Consider the following 19642-nt stretch of genomic DNA (forward strand, 5'->3'; position numbering starts at 1 on the left):
GGGAAGGTGTGGTTGTGTGAGAGGGTCAGGAGGATATTGAGCAGTTATGGGAAAGTGGGATCTGGTATTGAGGAGCAGGGCAAGGTCAGGATTTGGAGAGGGGATTTTGCTTGACTTAGAGGAAAAGGAGGAGCAGAAGGAGACTTAAGCAGGGCTGGAGGCGAGGATGTAAGGAGGAGAAGGTAGTTCATAAACCCCAATAACAAGGAAGAGATAGTAGGGAAAGAAAATGGGACGAGTTCAGCTGGGTTCTAATGAAGAGTGGAGGATGCCCACATAGAGATGAAGGCCCTTCCCTGCTCTGAGTAGCCTGCGTCTGGGCAGGGGGATGGCAAAGGACCATGGCAGAGGAGGGAGAATTCTGCAGTCTCTCAAGAGGGAGTTATGTTAGTATGGACCAAAGGCTGAAGGGAAGTCTCCACATCTCAGGTCATCAGGGTAGAGAGCTCCCTGAGAAAATGGAAGGAAGGTTTCATTGTAAAAGCAAAGAAGAAAAAGAGTAAAGGCAGAGAATGAGCATTTGTAAAGTGCTTACTATGTGCCAAGTACTGTGCTGAATGCTGTAAAACATTATCTTTAAGGAAATCCAGGAATCCTGAAAAGTTGACAACTAGAAAAAACACTGAACGTGGAACCCCGAGAGTTGAGTTTGAGTCGCAGTAGGGACAGGTCACTTCATCTCTCTAAGCCTCAGTTTCCACATCTGTAAACTGAGATGGCTTTCCTAGGTGGCCTTTAAGATCTGCTTCAGCTCTAGACCACGTAAAGGGGAAAGAGAAGGATCACGGGCAAGGGAACGAGGCCACAGATGTGTGTTTTTTTCCCAAAAAAAGGAAGAGCTTGATCCTCTGAGGATGGAACCATCGAAGCCCCAAGAAAAGATGATATGGCTTTACAGGCCGAAGCTCTTTCAGGAGGGGCAGAAGGGAAGACATGACTCCTGGTGGGTGGGGAGCTTACAGCACCGAGGCAATGGTTTGCAGCTGATTCTGGGGGCCTTCAAGGGCATCTGGCCAAGACAGAATGAAGAATGTCCGGTTTGATCACACCAACCAACTGAAAGTTTCCTTTGATGTGGGCTGACATGATCTGCCCAGAAGTATTTGAGAAGATATTGCCAAAGATTATTAGGGTAAGAACCTGAAGACTAGAGGGGTACACGGCATCTTCAGCACTGCTGCCAATCAGAGGCAAAGTCTTGAAAAGAGAAAGACAGATTTGGGGAAAATGAACTATGGGTTAAAAAGATGTCTGCAAATGGGCTTTGTATTTCTGGACAATGGCTTAAAATATAGGAATGATGGGTTCCTAGGCAGGGATGTGATGCTATTTACAAGGGCTAGTAAAAGTGTCATTTCTTGAAGTCTTGAAAGCCTAATAAAAAAAAGTATTAAACTAGAAAGGTGAGAGAGATAAAACCGACTACATTTTCCTGCCCAGTTGGATACCATGGGAAGAAATGTCCATAAATTTGTGGAGAAAAAATTTCAAGATACTAGTAAGCAAAAGTCAAATCCAACATTGGCCTTGGATGTCCATACACAAAGGAAAAGCAAGGTGAAAGAAGGATCCTAATACAAGGAGGCAAATTCTCCATACCAGGTATTGCCAGGTCTTGATGGGACAAGACCCATTCCTAGATGATGGCTCTGAAAAGGAATACTTTATTCAAAAGAGACTGTATAAGGAAGCAGGCAGGAGTGGGCGTGGTTGAGGTGGAGTAGCACTGTCCCTTAAGAAGAGAGGCTCATGGGAGGAAATCCTAAGAGTAGAGGGAGAAAGTATGGTGGCTAACATTCAAATGAAAATCAATGAAGGCAAAAACCCCACTACCACCTAGACTAAAGATAAAACAGGTGAGGCTTCTGGGAAACCCATCACATGACTAGTGAATCTGATTGCTGAGCCATTGTCAGCAATATCTGAAAGATCATGAAGAATGGCTGAAATACCCTAGGAGCAGAGGTAAATGCCTTAATATTACCCTCCACCTCAAAAGATAAAAGATTGAAGTCTGAAAACTACAGCCCAGTGTATTTTTTTAATTTCTGTGAATTTCTAGAAGGTATTTTAAAAATTGAGTCTTTTTTTCAAAAAGGAAAAAAATATTTTTTCTCTCTCACTCCCTAAGATTAATTGAAAAAAAACCCTCATAAACAAAACATAAACACGCATAGTTAACAAAACAAGTTTACCTACTAAACATACCCAGCAATATTCATCTGGAGGATCTTATTAGAAGAAGAGTTATGGGAATGTTTAGAAAAGTAGCTAGTGATCACATCTTGATGACGGCTTCATCCAGAACATTCGATTTTCCTCCTTTCAAGGAAGACAGAGAGGCTTGGAGAAACTTAGATCAACTGATGCTGAGTGAAACGAGCAGAACCAGGAGATCGCTGTACACTTCAACAATAATGAGGATGTATTCTGATGGAAGTGGAAATCTTCAACATAAAGAAGATCCAACTCACTTCCAGCTGATCAATGATGGACAGAAATAACTACACCCAGAGAAGGAACACTGGGAAGTGAATGTAAATTGTTAGCACTACTGTCTATCTACCCAGGTTACTTATACCTTCGGAATCCAATACTTAATGTGCAACAAGAAAATTTACACACATTTATTGTATCTAGGTTATATTGTAACACATGTAAAATGTATGGGATTGCCTGTCATCAAGGGGAGGGAATAGAGGGAGGGGATAATTTGGAAAAATGAATACAAGGGATAATGTTATTAAAAAAATTACTCATGCATATATACTGTGAAAAAATTATAAATAAAATAAAAAAATAGATTTTCCTCCTTTCCCTTTTTGGGGAGGGTTATCAGACTTGTAGATCATAGAATCTTGTAGCGATAATATATCTAGATCTGTGTGTTACATTTCTCATAGTATTTCTATGGATGAATTGGAGTGATGTAGCTTTAGACAACAATCCTAGCAGATGAAAGGAAAGCCTAATGGCTAGAACAGAGGCGGTTATCAGTGGTTCACTGCCAGCCTGGCAGGTGTTGTCTAGTGCAGGGCCCCAGCAATGTGAGTTTGACTCTGCTCCCTTAAATATTTTGATTAATTTAAAGTATTTTGAGGAAGCTGGAGCTGACCCACTTAGAATTTGCAGATGATCTTACTGGAAGATGGAAAACTAACACATTGGAGGACACGGATTACTATCACTAAAGAGGAGCACTGGGCTAAACTGAATTTGATAAAATTGAGTAAGAGAAATAAAGATAAAGTTTGGGTTTAAAGCAAATTTACAAGTAAAAGAAAGGGACAAGCATTCATATATCTGAAAAGAATGGAAGGCTTTAGGAGACTAGTCTGTATGCTCAAAATAAATTTGACTTTTGAACTCAAGACTTTAAATTTTATTTCAATTATTCTGTGATGGGATATCAGATGAGGGTCTCAGGGAAAGATAATTTACATAAAATATATACTAGGATTAATAAAAATCACCAGCTAGTGTAGTGGTGAATGATGATAGTTGAGCTACAGGTAGTAACCGCTAGAAATGATTCCTGATTAGATGGCTGAACCACACAAGGTTACGGAGTTGTTGGGTTGGTCGATGTTTTTGGATAGTCATGGTTTCCAAACCTAGGTCCAGATAAGAGAAATGTGAGTAGGATCTTGAAGCTTCTATCTGTGAGGCTGAAGTCCCGTCTCTGCCATATTCTGATTGTGTGACCTTGGACAAGCCACTTAACTTTAATGTTCTAAGATTCCCCATAGCAGAGAGGGTACTAGTTAGCTTTTGTAGAGGGAGTTTTCTCATTTTGGTGCTCTCATGAAACAATGAAATCACCCAATCCACGTCTATGGAAGTTCTTTATTTTTTTAAACTTTAAGATTATGTAGATGCACTTTGTAGATGCAGTTACTAGTTTGAATTTGGGCACAAAACTGCTTGGAAAGGCAGATGGAATAAACTCAACCAATGATATTTTTACCATGGAATCTCAGAACTCACGGGGACCCCAATGGATCAACCCAAAACATCCATGGTTTAACCATGCAACATACCCACAAATGGTTGGCCAGCCTTGACTCAAAGATCTCACGCTTCCCGGGTAACGAAGATCCCTCTACCCCAGGAAGTTCATCCTATTTTGGCAAGTCCTAATTGTTAGCATGTTTTTTCCTTGCACTGACCCAAATTCTTCTCTGCAGCCTCCACTCATTGTTGCTTGTTCTTTCTCCAGGAATCCAGTATAATAAGTCTAGCACCCTTCGGAATCCAGTATAATAAGTCTAGCACCCTTCGGAATCCAGTATAATAAGTCTAGCACCCTTTGGAATCCAGTAAAATAAGTCTAGTGCCCTTTGGAATCCAGTATAATAAGTCTAGCACCCTTTGGAATCCAGTAAAATAAGTCTAGCACCCTTCGGAATCCAGTATAATAAGTCTAGCACCCTTCGGAATCCAGTATAATAAGTCTAGCATCCTTTGGAATCCAGTATAATAAGTCTAGCACCCTTTGGAATCCAGTATAATACGTCTATCACCCTTCCTTTTGTAGGAACCTTCTCGGAGATAGCGATCCCATCTTTCTGTTCTCTAGGCTAAATCTCTCCAGTTAGTTCCTTCAATCACTCTTCAAATCCTCAATGACTTGAGCCAGGAAACTCTCTGCCTTCAAAAAAGCCTATGGTCTAGTTGAGAGCCCAAGACTTAGCATTTATAAAACAATATGGATATTCTGTTGTTGTATTGAGTCATGTTGTGTGTGATAAAGCCACGGAGCTCAGAGAAATGATTTCTTGATTTAATTTGAGTCATTCTAACATTGTTTATTCCCCTGCTCTCTCCAGCAGGACTCCAGCAGACCCAACTTCTGGCAAGTAATTCTGATGAGATTTCCAGAGTAGGTCCGGTTGGATTCTATGTCTTTCCCTAAGAAATCCTTCATGAATCACTAAGAGATCCTTCTGACTTCAGCGTGGGGCACTTCTCTACCAGATTTGAGATTAAAAAAGGAAAACAAAGAGCAAAAGCACCATTAAAGAGAAGTGTTCAGAAAGCAGGCAAGAACAAGGGGACAGACGCCCGCTTCCCGGGCTCAAAGATGCCCGTCCTTACCATGGCTGGACTGCCGCGGACGCACGTCTGCTCAGAATCTAAATCAGTGAGAGGTTTGCAGGAGGAAATGTCAGGGAAAGTTTCAAGGCCAGCCGAAAATTGCTGAGTGAGTTCTTTGAGTCAGTGGAAAGTTTCTAGATGCTGAGAATGAGCCTGGGAAGCCTCTCTCTTGGCTGTTTGGGCTTTTTAGTTGTCCACGCAGCCAAAGATGAGAAATGCTGGCTGAGAGCGGTCCCTGGGCTCTCATAATTGGCAGCTCAGGAAGACGGCTTAATTAAAGAATTGCTGTGGTCTAGCTTGGCTTTAATTAGTCACTTAACGCAGAAGAGGGTGAGTGACAGGAGTGCAGGGAGAGTTCTACAATTAGACATCTCAGCTGGGAGATTTTGATGGGTTCGTGGCACTTAGGGTATTGAAAGAATACAAGAAAATGCAAATCATTAAAAAGTTAAACTTGGTAGGAATTCTAGAATATGAAAGCGATCCCGCCAATAGCCCTTTCTAATTCAGACAACAGGCATTTTTCATCCACTTGGTTTTTCCTATGTGGATGGATGGCTTTACCTCTTCAGGGGGATTCTGGATCTCACCCAGGAAGCTCTGAGATGATCTGGAATTTCATCCAATCAACCCAATATTATCAACAGATAGGAGCTTCTGGAACATCTTAACATCTATACAGAGCTCCTCCTTCATAGCTATCTGACTCTCAATTTCTTCAGAAAAAGAAAGGAAAGGAATAAATATATTTATATTTACATCAGGCACTGTGCTAAGTGATTCACAAATATAATCTCAATTCATCCTCACAAAAACCCTAAGAAGCAGGTCCTGTTTTTAGCTCCATTTTATGGTTGAGAAAATGGAGGCAGAGTTAAATGACTTCCTTAGGGTCATAGAGCTTGTAAGTGTATGAGGCTGAGTTTGAATTCAAATCTTCTCACTTCCAGGCCCAGAGCACCACTGAGCTGCCATATATCTATAAAGAAATTGGGCCAGATGGTTTCTAAGGTCCCTGACAGTTTCAAATCTATAATCCTAGGATTCCACAATTTGGAGATCCTGCATCAGCACCTGTGTCGTGAACGGACCCTGAGAATATACGATGAACTGGGCCTTCCACTCATGTACAAGAAGAGGCGCGGGGCTGGGATGAGCTCGAGGGCCTTGAAGAACCTCAAAGTCCTCCCTAAAACAAAGGCCTGTATCTTCAGTTCATCTGGTGATTCTCCCTGGCTGTGAGTAAAGGACCAGAGCACTCTAGCCCAGAGTCACTCAAACAAGAGATGCTCAAGAGGGGTGTTAAATCTAAGGTTCTAAAAGGAGTTCCTACTTCTATGAGGTGCCCAGTTCATCTAAGCCGGGGGGTAGCATCCACCTCATGAGCGTGAACTTAATTAGATGTCAAATCTGGTGCTCTGGTGGAAAAGACAAGTGAACTCAGGCAGGATTGGGAGAGAATCAGAGAAAATCTTGCTCTTTACATGATGTTTGTGTGTATATGAGAGAGAGACAGACATAGACAGAGAGAGAAGAAGAAGGAGGAGAAGGAGGAGGAAGAGGAGGAAGAGGAGAAGGAGGAGAAGGAGGAGAAGGAGGAGAAGGAGGAAAAGGAGGAGAAGGAGGAGAAGGAGGAGAAGGAGGAGAAGGAGGAGAAGGAGGAGAAAGAGGAGAAGGAGGAGAAGGAAGAGAAGGAGGAGGAGAAGGAGGAGGAGGAGGAGGAGGAGGAGGAGGAGGAGGAGGAGAAGAAGAAGAAGGAGAAGAAGAAGGAGAAGAAGGAGAAGAAGGAGAAGAAGGAGAAGAAGAAGAAGAAGAAGAAGAAGAAGAAGAAGAAGAAGAAGAAGAAGAAGAAGAAGAAGAAGAAGAAGAAGAAGAAGAAGAAGAAGAAGAAGAAGAAGAAGAAGAAGAAGAGAAAAGAAAAAAGAAGAGAAGAAAAAGAAGAGAAGAGGAAGAGGGAAGGAAGGAGGGGAAAAGGGAAGGAGGGAAAAAAGGAGGGAAGGAGAGGGGGAAGAGAAGGGAGAGGGAGACAGAAACAGAGATTAGAGTTAGAGTTAGAGATACATACACAGAGACAGAGTGAGACAGAGACAGAGACAGATGCAGAGAGAGACACACCCACAGACAGGGATTATTAGAATGTAAGCTGCTTGGGAAGGGGAGGACATCTTTTGCCTTTCATTGGATCCCCAGTGGTTAGCACAGTGGTTGGCACATAGTAGGTGCTTAACAGCTGCTTGCTGACTGAGTGCCAGAATGTGTGTGCCATCATTGGGGGGCCGTAGGTTTGCAGTGTGAGGAGATTGGTGAGCTGTGCGTGGAGGACTGGAGACCAAGCCTCTACATGACCATGTGGGCCTCCTGCTCATGTTGAGTGCTCAGTAAACATTTGTAGCCAATAAATGAATAAAACAAGTTAACTTCAAATTTTAATAATAAATCAAATGTTAAATTCTGCTTTTCAGTGGAATGGAAATGAGACGGGATGCATAAACATTCTGGGATGGCCTTGTCCACTTTCTGAGTAAAGGTCAAGTGGCCCTTTTCCTCTGGAATCAGTCACTTGGCCCCGGGTCAGGTCAGCCTCATTAGCCGTTACCCCATCTGGAGAGATGGCCTGTGGAACTCCAGGCTCGGTGAGGATTATTAACATAAATGTTACTTGGAGTACCCCTGTCATACCTCCAGGCTCCTGGCTCTGAACCTCGGCTACCCGGAGTGAGATAATGAATAGAAAATATGGATTATTCTCGCTGAATTACCCATCACTTGCTAATTTAACTTTTCTATTCCATTTTTGGGGGGTGACTTGATAGCTCAGTGTCAATCACAGTCAATTAGGTTTAGAGTTGGTTCCTAATAGCTTCAATGTTATTAAAGAAGAAATAGTTGGGGAAAGTCAGACCTTTATCATTCAGGTTTTTTGTGATTTAAAATGGGGCGAACAAAATATATTCAAGATGTTTTTTTTTTGTGAGCTAGATCCATGTGAATGAGATGTTTCCCAGTGAGGAAGGCTTTAAAACGTAACCTATTTGTAAGTGTTGTTGTCCACCAATGCCTACTGAGCATTGTCCATCCCAGGGGGCATAGCTGGGAGCTTCTATGGGAGCAGAGAAGTGAAGATGAAGAGCTGGGGAGATCCTACCATTTTCAGGGCCATTTCTCTCACTTTCCAAACAAGGAAGCTGAGGCCCAGGGAAGGGAAACCATAGGCACAAAGCTGGATTAGAACTCAGGTCCTCTGTCCCCCTGGAGCTTCACTGGGCAATGCTGCCTCAATAAGGCATGAGAGACACCTACAATGTGAAAGAGAAGGACCCCTGGGGACCGCCTTCTCAATCCCGGGCTTGAATGGGAAACTCTTCAGAAATATTCAGGACACCCCTAGATTTTTTTCAATAGGCCCTCCTGTTCTTCAGTCTCTTCTACCCTGATCACCCTAGGATCGCCTGTCCCACGGACCCCCTCCTTCCCCTACTCAGGCTGCATAGACCCTTGACAGTCAGGAAGGGAGCTTGGCAGTTCACAGGCTACAATCCTTCTGGAGAGATGAGGGACCTTAGGGCCCTTTTGGTCCTTTCAGAGACTCGGCTTCCCCATCTGTAACACAAGAGGACTGGCCTAGAGCATCTCCAAGATGGAGATTTCTGGGGGTGGCAAGATGAGGACAAATGGGGCCATGGACCAAGGAAGCATGTCATCTGCTAGTCTTTATTTGGCCTGGAATATGGTCAATTTGTCCGTGAGCATTTATTAAGCATCTCGCATGTGCCCGGCTCTGGAGCAAAAGGGAGAACAATCTTGCCCTCGGGAATTTCCATTCTAAGGGAGAAAATGATACACAAAAACCTGGGGAGAAAGGAGATCTGCAGAGAGTAGATGGAAAAAATCTCTAGGAGAGGCTCGATTTAAACAGGCCCAGCTCCAGGCCCGGGCTCCATGCCCTTTACCACTTCTAAGGAAAGGAAATAGTTCATTTCCTAAGTTGGTTAATTTGACTTTAATTAGTGATTTACATTCTACTCAATCAACAACACTAAAAAAATCTCCAAATTTATTAAGTGTCCACTGTGCTCTGACAGGGACAGTGCAGTGATTTGTACATGGCTGATAACAAAGTTTAATTAGTCCATTAATTAATTAATAAGTTTAATTAAACTCAGGTCCCTGGACTCCATGTCCATATCATATTCCTCTACTTTGTGCTACCTAATTGCGATGCAAGAAACAGATTCTAGGAAACCCTTTGCAAACCTAAAAGTACTATGTAATATTGTTATTACCATATATTATTTTTATTATTTTTAGGCAAAAACTGGTAGCTTTGAGAAACTTGCCCCTCTACGCTCCTTCTTGGGGAGGATAGACAGGGATCATATTTTTTTTTTTTTTTTTTTGAGGCTAGGGTTAAGTGACTTGCCCAGGGTCACACAGCTAGGAAGAAGTGTCTGAGATCAGATTTGAACTCGTGTCCTCCTGAATTCAATCCACTGCGCCACCTAGCTGCCCCGGATCATAACATTTTAAAAGTACCAGACGATGTCTCTCCATTTCAATATTTACGAAAAGCCACATGCCAGGAACTGACAAAGTTTCTGCCCTCCTGGCTATTCCGATGTTCTGGCTCCTTATTTCTATCAGCGGCAAATCTATCGTCCACCATCGCTGGCCCTGATCTAGTTCCCAAGAGCTGCCTCTGCTCCGCAGCAAGGTAGGTTCATTGGTTTATACCAAGGCAAACTCCTTAGCCATGTGTACGTCTCAGACAGAATCCCTCGAACCAGAAGAGCCGAGAAGAATAGTATGTTAATGGGAATGGAACTGGAATTCCTTGTCCTGAATATGGATAAGTAAAGGTACAGGGACAAGATTGCAGAAATAAAAGCAGGAGAATGGAGAAGATGATTGGTTTTAAAACAAACTATATGGCAGGGAAATAAGAAAGAACGGGCACTGAAATTGGGCTCTTTTTCACTGACTGTGTATAGCACCTTAATGCGATGAACTATAATCGACAAGTCCGTTAGGAAATGAATTTCCCATTTCAGCCATTGAAGAGTTGACCCTACTCATTTTTATGACTGAGTTGTTTATTGTAGCAATTCTTCATACTGGGTCCTTTTTGTCTTTTCTCCTCCCTTTCTAGTAGTCCTTTTCTAGATTTTTTTCTCTCAATCTTTTTATTTTTATTTGTTAATGATTTATTTGGGTCCCTCCTTGCTTCTCTATTTCCAGAACAGATTTTTTCCCCCGGCCTCCAGGCTTTGTTCAGCATCCTTGGAAGCAAAGTGGGAAGGGCCAGCTCCTTGATTTTCCCCAAGTTGTACAGTCCGCTGCATTGAATAGAGCATCACCTGCCTCAGACCCTCACGATCACTTTCCCAGCTCTAGATTTTGATAATGTCTTTAGCGCACATCACAGCCCTGGCACTCCTTGGATACCCAGACACTGGTCCTACCCCCGCCCCCTTTTCACGTTGTTGAATGAGCTTTTATTCCCAGACACCCCAATTCTCAGGTAATCAGGTTTTTTAAACCTGTCCATGTCCAAAGACACGGGGGCCGCATTTTGTGAATTTTCTGGCCCAGTCACTGAGGTCAGCACAGGGAAGTTCCCTCTCTAAATGACTCCTGTCTGAAAGCCGTTGTCCAGCTGCACCTGAGCTGGGGGCCAAACTCAGGCCTTGGGAGGCAGCCTGGAGGAGGCCACATGGGCCAGCAGAGGCTCTCCTGTGGAGCCCGCAGGCCCTGGGGGATGAAAGCCAAGAGCAGGAGGAGTGTCTGGGTGAGACCTCCCTCCTCCCCCCGCTCTCCCGGCTGCCACTTTGTCCCCAGTCTCCCCTGGGAAGGCCAGCCCGCCTCCCACAGTCCTGGAGAATGCAACTCAGGCCCAAAGCCAGGAAGCGGACCCCGAGGATCCTGGTCGCTGGGCCGGAACCCAAAGGGCTGAGGCAGCAGTTATGTGACAAGGAACCCAGCTTTTCCAAGGAGAACCCAGAGTCAATTTACAGCCAATTGTGGTGATTTGGAGGAGTTCTGAGGAGGCCCCAGGGCTAGGGAGGCCCACGTGGAAGGGAGGCGCTTCTGGAGCTCAGGCCGAGGCCTGTTAGCTCGGAGGTCACAGGCAGAGCCTCCCCAGGCTTCACTCATTCTGGTTGCTCATTCATGTTGTCATGGAAGCATCAGGACTCTCCTTACTGTCAGGAACTCACAGACTCACGGGGGTTGTCAGGGCTGAAAGAACTCTCACAGCAGAGTTTGGGGGGGCAGAGCAGTGGGGGCTGCTGGACTGGCCAGAGCCACGGGAAGCGGGATGGTGCCTTACCTGAGTCCTGAGCAAGTGCTGAGACTGACGATCGAATCAGGATGTCCTTGCACATGTCCGTGGTAGTAACAGTGACCCTGAGGGGAGAAAGAGAGAGGGGGTATGAGCAAGGTGCGGGGCGGGGAGAGGAGATAGAGACAGAGATAGAGATAGAGATAGAGAGAGAGAGAGAAAGAGAGTGAGACAGAGAGAGAGAGAGAGAGAGAGACACACACACACAGAGAGAGAGAGAAGCAGAGAGAGAGAGAGAGAGAGAGAGAGAGACAGAGAGACACAGAGAGAGAGAGAGAGAGAGAAGCAGAGAGAGAGACAGAGACAGAGAGAGAGAGAGACAGAGACAGAGAGACAGAGAGAGACAGAGAGAGACAGAGAGAGACAGAGAGAGACACACAGAGAGAGATAGAGAGATAGATAGAGAGAGAGATAGAGAGAGAGAGAGAAAGAGAGTGAGAGAGACAGAGAGAGAGAGAGACAGAGAGACACACACACAGAGAGAGAGAGAGAAGCAGAGAGAGAGACAGAGACAGAGAGAGAGACAGAGAGAGAGACACACACACACACACAGAGAAGCAGAGAGAGAGACAGAGACAGAGAGAGAGAGAGACAGAGACAGAGACAGAGAGACAGAGAGAGACAGAGAGAGACACAGAGAGAGAGATATATATATATAGAGAGAGACAGAAACAGAGAGAGAGAGAGGGAGACAGAGAGAGACAGAGAGAGAGACAGAGAGAGAGAGAGAGAGACAGAGAGAGAGACAGAGAGAGAGAGAGAGACAGAGAGAGAGACAGAGAGAGAGACAGAGAGACAGAGAGAGAGAGACAGAGAGAGAGAGAGACAGAGAGACAGAGAGAGAGAGACACACACAGAGAGAGACAGACAGAGACAGAGAGAGAGAGAGACAGAGATAGAGACAGAGACAGAGACAGAGACAGAGACAGAGACAGAGACAGAGAGAGAGAGAGAGAGAGAGAGAGAGAGAGAGAGAGAGAGAGAGAGAGAGAGAGAGAGAGAGAGATATGGGTTATGTGTGTGAATGAAGTGTGGGATATTTCTTCATGAAAGGTCCAGTGCCTTGAAAGCTCACAAAGTCTAGAGCCAACAAAGGGACCTGCTGCACCTTCCCAGTGTGAGGAGGCCCGTGGGGCCCCGCAGTGATTATCAACAACACAGATGGTAATGATAAGAGGATGGTCTCTGGCAGGCCAATTAATTCCCTTCTGGCCTCAGTTTTCTCCCTTTTAAAATGGGACACTAACAGCACTGCCCTGGCAAAGCTGCTGTGTAGTGGAATGAAAGGTTATCGACCAGACTCCAACGTCTAGCTTGGGACAAGAGGCTGACAATCAGGGTATTTATTAAGCGGCTGCCTGAGGCCGGGCCGAGGCTGTGCTGGACAAAGACAAGTGAAGCAGCTCCGGACCTCGAGGAGCCGCCGTTATATCAGTGACAAACTGAGGCGCATGGAGGTAAACGGCACCTTATTGACCTCCATGCGAGATGAAGAAGAGGGGCTCAGAGAGTGAGGAGAAGGCTTGGGAACGTGATGGAGACGGGCGCTGGCCGTGAGCGGGGCTGAGGAGGAAGGGGGTGCCTGTGGGCACTGAGGCAAACGCTGCCAAGTGGGGCCTGCGGGGGGCGCTAGCTGCGCTTGTTTGTCATGAGGCTCAGCAGGAGGAGGGGAGCAGAAGAGATGTTGGAAAATTGCTGCAATCTGGGAAAAAGACCATCAATGCAGCCTTTATAGAAAAAGGAGGCGAGCAAGACCCAGCTCATAGATGCAGGACTGGGAGACCTCAGAAGGGCTGCGCTTAACTGGAGAGGAAACGGACCCAAGAAGCTTTTAAGTCACAAATATTGGAGCCCAAGCCTAGAGCAGGTGGAAAAGTGGGGATGACGGGATTGGAGGAATAAATCATCCAAATAACGGAGGAGGCTCCTCCGTGAGGAGACAAAACTCCCTGGAAGCATCAGCTGGCCCACGGAGCTTCAACGATGGAGCCATGGGCAGAAACTGGAGCAGGGCCATGGCTCAGGGAAGAGCACCCCTGTTTGGAATCAGGGGGAGCATCCTGTTGGATACAGGCTCTGTCCTAATGAGGGGCTGACTGGGGAGAGACCCCCCCGCCCTTCCCCCTCCCTCCCACCCCCTCGTGGGTGCCGAGGAGATGGCAGAGCCGGGAGAGCAGCCGCTTGTTCAGCGGGGACAGGAGAGCCGTCACTCATGCTTCCACCTGACGGGCGGCTCACATGCGCTAAGGAGTTATTAATATTGGGCTCATTCACTCTTCCTGCATTAATTAACCTTTTCAGCATCAGACAAGACAGGCTTTTTAATCCTGCAGCCTCAGAAAGATGGCTCGAAAGACGGCCTCGCTTTTGTGAGGGAGAAAGAACGAGGGGAGAGAATGAAAAAGCAGGGCTCAGAGAGTCAGGGGGGCGGGGGCGAGATGGAACTGTCAAGATAGCGAAGTCCAGAAAATTCAATTAGAGCCTATGAAAAGAATGTTTGCTCGGAATACATGTGACCTTTCCTTTTTTCTTTTTCTTTTTCCTCCTTCCTTTGTTCCCTTATTCTCCCTCTCTCCTTTCTTCCCCTCCCTCCTTTTTGCCTCCTTCCTTCCTTCCTCCCTCTGTCCCTTCCTTCCTAACTTTCTTCTTTCCTTCCTTCTTCCTCCTTCCCCTTTCTTCCTCCTTCTCTCCCTTCCTCTTCTCTTCCTCCTTTTTGCCTTTTACTTCCTTCTTTCTTTTCTTTTCTTCCTTTCTCTTTTCTCCCTTCCCTTCCTCTCTCCTTTTTTCTTTTCTTTTCTTCCTCCTTCTCTCCCTTGCTTTCCTCCCTCCCTCCCTCCCTTCCTTCCTCCCTTCCTTGCTTCCTTTTCTCCCTCTCTCCCTCCCTCCTTCCTTTTTTCTTATTTTCTTTCCTTTCTTTCTCTATTCTCTTTTCCCTTCTTTCTCTTTTCTTTTCTTCCTCCTTCTCTCCCTTGCTTTCCTCCCTCCCTCCCTTCCTTCCTCTCTTCCTCCCTTCCTTGCTTCCTTTTCTCCCTCTCTCCCTCCCTCCCTTCTTCCTTTTTTCTTATTTTCTTTCCTTTCTTTCTCTATTCTCTTTTCCCTTCTTTCTCTTTTCTTTCTTTTCTTCCTCCTTCTCTCTCTTCCTTTCCTCTTCCTCCCTCCCTCCCTCCCTTTTTTATCCTTCCTTAAATAGCCCAAGTCTGGCTCTCTACTAAACAATGATTGGCCGTTCCAGGGTCTATGACCTTTTCCTTTGCCCGTGGGGAAAGCTTGAAGGCCACCGTGTGCACCCACAGCCTGAGAGCAGAGTGTGGACATTTTGTAGCCTGAGATTGGGCGCTTGGTGTTAACATGTGGCCAGATCCGAGAGGGGAAGCCCACGCCTGGGAAGAGGCCGTAGCCAGGGGCACACACCTGTAGAAGGTTTCCGTGGCCTTGGGATTCTCTTGACAACATTCTCTAAGTCAGTGGTAACACCAGTTGGAGATGAGGTCGCTGCTCTCAAGGTCAGCCCCGAGGTGCCTTTGGGATGGAGAGTTCTAGGGGAGCTCAATTACCCTCCCCCTGGGATGGGCAGAGGGAAGTGGGGTGAGAGGGATCATTTCCCAGGACCATTCCTGTGACGGCTTGAGAAGTGGGACCGCAGAGGCCTTTAATACCAGCCCAGGGATGGAGGTGGGCATCCAGGTGGTTAGTGCACAGCCCTCGACAAGGCAGCTAAATATTAAAGGGGGAGGGGGAGGCCAGGCAGGGATGCTGCTGCTCCCAGGCTCCCCACACAGCACTGACTCTCCAGACTCAGGGGCCTCCCCAGAACACAATCAGGCCCAGGGGCTACTAAGTGAGCTGCATGAAAACCGGAGAAAGGTCCCAAGCCCAGATTCGCTCGCAAATCCCAGCATTCTGGTCTGTGCTCTCATCTGCAGGAAAACCTGCGGCCTTTCCCAACCCGACTGGTTTCCGTCCAGTTGCTTTTAGCACCACTTTTGCCTTTCCCAGGAAATGTGCCAGGTTAATATTGGTATTATTAATCACAGCAAGGCCCTGTGCCGTGGGGTAGAGATCGGAGCTTCAGGGCGGGCAGCTAAGCGGGGCCGTGGCTGGCGTCAGGAAGACCGGCCTTCCAATGAGACCTCAGACATGCACTTGCCGTGTGATCCTGGGCAAGTCACTTAAACTGTTTGCCTCAGTTTCCTCATCTATAAAATGTATCTTTACCCTCAAAACCCCAGATGGGTCACAGAGAGTCAGATTCAACTACAAAAAACGAGGGGCAGGTTGTGTGAACTGATGAGAAGTGGAGGAAGCAAAATCAATATACACAACGACCAGCAATGGGGATGGAAAGAGCAGAAGAAAACACATCAGAGGGTTATAATCAGGGTCCTAGAGAAGAGATGAGAGCACAGAGGCCTTCCTTGCAGAGGCAGGAGGGAAGGGAGATGGGGACGCGGAGCTGCTGGCCTGGAGGGCAGCATGTCCCGCAGATTTGGTCGCTGCATGCATGGTTTCAGGGCTGGCTTTTTCCTCCCTCCATTATGGGCTTGTTCTGGGGCTGCCTGGCTGGGGGACGGGAGGGGCTGAGTGTCCTTCTTTCTTTCCTTTCCCCAGCTCCTTCCACCGATGCTCATGTGACACAGACATTCGTCGGTCCCTCTTCAGCTCCGCGGTGTGCTTCCCCAACCTTGGTGCCCAGGCTGAGCACAATACTCTGGGTCACGAGGCACAGAACCTCGTTCTTATTCCCGGAAGTTCTTCCTCCCGGTGGAGGATTCATATTCATCTGGAGCACGTATTCTTCCTTCATCAAATGTTTGTAACATATTTTTAAAACATTCAGCTTAGTGCTGGCACACTGTAGGTGCTACATAAATACTCGTTCCCTGTTCTCCCTCCAGTCTCCTTTCCATTTGGTATCCGTCATGCTGATTCCCCAGTTGCAGTATAGAACTGGCCACTTAGCTATCCTGGACTTACGTTGACTATATATATGTGACCATACATAAGCTCCTCGAGGGCAGAGACCGTTTTATTTATCCCTGTATCCTCAGCCCAGTACCTGGCACATTGTCGGTGCATAATTATTGTTTGACTTATACCAATCCTTCAGCTCCTCAAACCTGTTTAGAACCACTTGCTTACCTAGTGAGTGAGCTACTCCCCTCGGTTTGTATTATCTGTAAACTTGAGAAGGTTCATCTAAGCCTCGGAGAAAAGTGTTCAATAGATGGACTGAGCCCAGAACCTTGGGGGACCTCCTGTCCCAATTTGAATCTGGAGGAAGACTCCAAATATGGTCAGTGAACCAATTCTCAACCTGTCTAATCAGCTCAACGTCTAGTCCACTGCTCTATCATTCCCAAAGAATATATTTTAGTATATTTTATTAGTAGCATAATTAATTAATTAATTAACACTCTGGAAGCAGATGAAAGAAGAGGGCATTGTGAAATAAGTGCAGAACATACAAGGGGAGGAGAGGGCTGAGGAGCAAGCTGGGGAAATGCCAATTAATTAATAAAAAATAGCATATTTAATATTTTATTATATATGGCATATTTTATTAATATATTTTATATAGTATATTTTGTTAAATATAACACATTTTATTAGTATATCATGTAGTCTATTTTATTAAATATAGAATATTTTATTAAGTGCTTTTTTAAAATCTAGAAAGCCAAATCTATAGCATTTCCTTGATTTACTTATTTGGTAACTCTTTCTGCCCTCAAGAAGCTTATGGGGAGGAGAATACATACGGGGGGAAGTGCCAACCTTTTCAGGATCCCCTGTCAGTGAAATCACCCCTCCAGCCCTCCCCTGTCCAATCCCAGGCCAATAGAACAGTTCAGTTCATGTTTACCATCAGAAGACACAAACATTATTGCCTGGAAATGGTTCTTTTTTATGGCTCTCCTTTTTATAATTGATGAAAATCCACTTTTTGCTGGCTTTAGAGGACGCAAGGTTAGCCAGTGATTTCTGACTGGCCTCAGGACTGATTCAGTGCCACAGGCCCACTCCTTCCCCCCGCACATCTGTCGGGCTCATTGTTCAGGGCCACAGGAGGGAGTAGAAGAAGTCCTTCTGGGCCTTGTGCAGCCAGGAAGCCAGCTGTTTATAGCCGGTGGTTTTTATTTACCGAGTCTGATCTTTTGTTTCTTATCTTTACAGAAAAGCGGCTGCCAGCTCCCAATGACACTCCAAGGAACAGGGACATCTGGGGAGAGCGGCAAGGACTTTGAGCTGACAGCTTTCCCAATTTTTGGCCAAAACAGACTTGGCAGTGCCGGGAGTCTTATTTATCCCGTGTCTTGCCTTTTCATTTTAAATAATGTTTCTTTGACCCATCTTCCCTTAAAATGAAGGGGATAAAGAGAAGAGAAAATTGGCCAGAGGAATGAAACCAGCAAGCAAAGAATAGAGGGAGCAAACAAAAAAATGAGAAAGAGGAAGAATTAAAAAGAATTTGGATGCAAGACATCTGCTCCTCATCCCTAGAGATGGGCTCCTCCTGGGGATGATGGGTAGGTGCATGGGGGAGTGGAAGACAGCAGGAGCCCTTCCAAGGGTTACAGGGGCCTTCTAGCGACCCTAACTTCCCAGATGTTAGAGCTCCTCTAGTTCAATCTCCCCCGTCACCCATCAATCAGCAAGCTGGGTGCCCAAATGTCCTCTCAGTGGCCTTCCAAAGGCTGTCGCTCCTGTCCCCTTGCCCGAGATAGTGTCCTAATGAGTAACTCCCCTAAGATCCTGAGAACTATCTGGTCACCAGACTCATTGTCTCATTCTCTAGGCCTTTCGATACCTTTGCTGATCCCCCCCCCCCCATTCTTCCAGATATTCTCCCCACTGTCACCTGTCCCAGATCTTCCTATCTCCTGCCCTGTGCTTTTTCGATGTACTTTACCTGCACCATCTACCCAGCCTGCCACAGAATCCCCCAGATGTCTTCCTTAAAGGCACGGCTTAGCCTCTCTTCCCTGATCTCCTGCCAAGTACAGGCTCATCCCCTTTCTCTGAATTTCTCCGAATCACAGAGTTTTGAAGAGGCCTTGGACACCTTGTCATTCACCCTGCTCCTGAAGAAGAACCCTCCATACATATGGAGCCCGTCTGATGAATGGTCAGCTAGACTTTGACGGCATCCAGCAAAGAACCCCCCCCCCCGTTTCTCAAGATAATCTGTTCCACTTTGGGGTCCTCATTAACCCTGAATCTAACTCTGAAATTTGTACCTGCTGGATTATGGGATCATAGATTGAGGGCACAAAGGAAACAAGTCTACCTACAAACCAGAGCTAGTCTAACAAGCCGGAGATGGCAGGTGACTTGGCCATGAAGCTGGGACGGCGCTCACCTGTGCCCTCTGGAACCAGGCAGGACAAGAGTGTCCGTCACGTGGAGGCCCTTAAATTCTCAGACAGCTTCTTCCCCAGCCTTCTCCAGTTCTCCAACCTTCTCTAATTTACCATCCAGAGGTCACCTTCCTTTGGACGCTCCCCACACTGACAATGGCTCCCCTAAAGGTGGCTCCCAGAACCAAGCTTGAGGCTTTGGCTGTGGGCCCGCCAGGACAGAGTGCAATGATGTCATCACTTCCCAGGCCTGCAGCTCTGCCTTTTTCTTCCTGCGGTAAAAGGCCGCATTAGCTTTTTTTGGCTGCCGCGTCCCACCACCGACTTCGACTGGGCTTTCGTTCTCCAATTCTTCTTCAGATCCACCGCTCTCCAGAAATGCCTCCCCCATCTTGGACTTGGGAGATTGAATTTATTCCCATTAAATTTCATCTTATTAGATTCAGTTCAATGCTTTGGCCTTTTTCAAGCTCTCCTTGGCTCCGGACTGTGTCATCCACTAGGTTAGCCATGTGTCAAATGCAGATTTGATGAACGGGCCATAACTACCTTTATCTCAGGCAGGGACTAAATGTGCAGGAGCCCAAAGCCAAGCAGAGATCCCTGGGGAGCTCAGGAACTCCCTTCCAAGTCCACATCGAACCATTTCCTATGGGCAAGTGTCCATTCTTTGTGCTTAGCCATTCAATCGGTTCCAAGTGCACCCGACTGTGGCCGTATTTCTCCATCTTGTTTCCTCCTTCTCCCGGGTTTGGAAGGAAAAGCTGGATGCGGAGAGAGGGAACAGAAGTTGTGGGTGTGAGGGAGGATTCTCCGGGGGCGGAATGGAGTCGTGACAAAGGACAGTGAG

At 46.3% G+C, this 19642-nt stretch overlaps 1 protein-coding gene across 2 annotated transcripts in view; it reads right to left on the bottom strand.

Moving 5' to 3' along the window:
- ADAM12 (ADAM metallopeptidase domain 12) overlaps positions 1–19642 on the bottom strand; it is a 326616-nt gene that overhangs the window by 108335 nt on the left and 198639 nt on the right. For both annotated transcript variants that reach the window (XM_074297152.1, XM_074297153.1), the window contains exon 5: positions 11423–11499. In XM_074297152.1, the coding sequence (XP_074153253.1) occupies positions 11423–11499 (77 nt within the window). The remainder of the gene's footprint in view (positions 1–11422; positions 11500–19642) is intronic.

Source organism: Sminthopsis crassicaudata, chromosome 2 (assembly GCF_048593235.1).
Source record: "Sminthopsis crassicaudata isolate SCR6 chromosome 2, ASM4859323v1, whole genome shotgun sequence".
Lineage (NCBI taxonomy): Eukaryota > Metazoa > Chordata > Mammalia > Dasyuromorphia > Dasyuridae > Sminthopsis > Sminthopsis crassicaudata.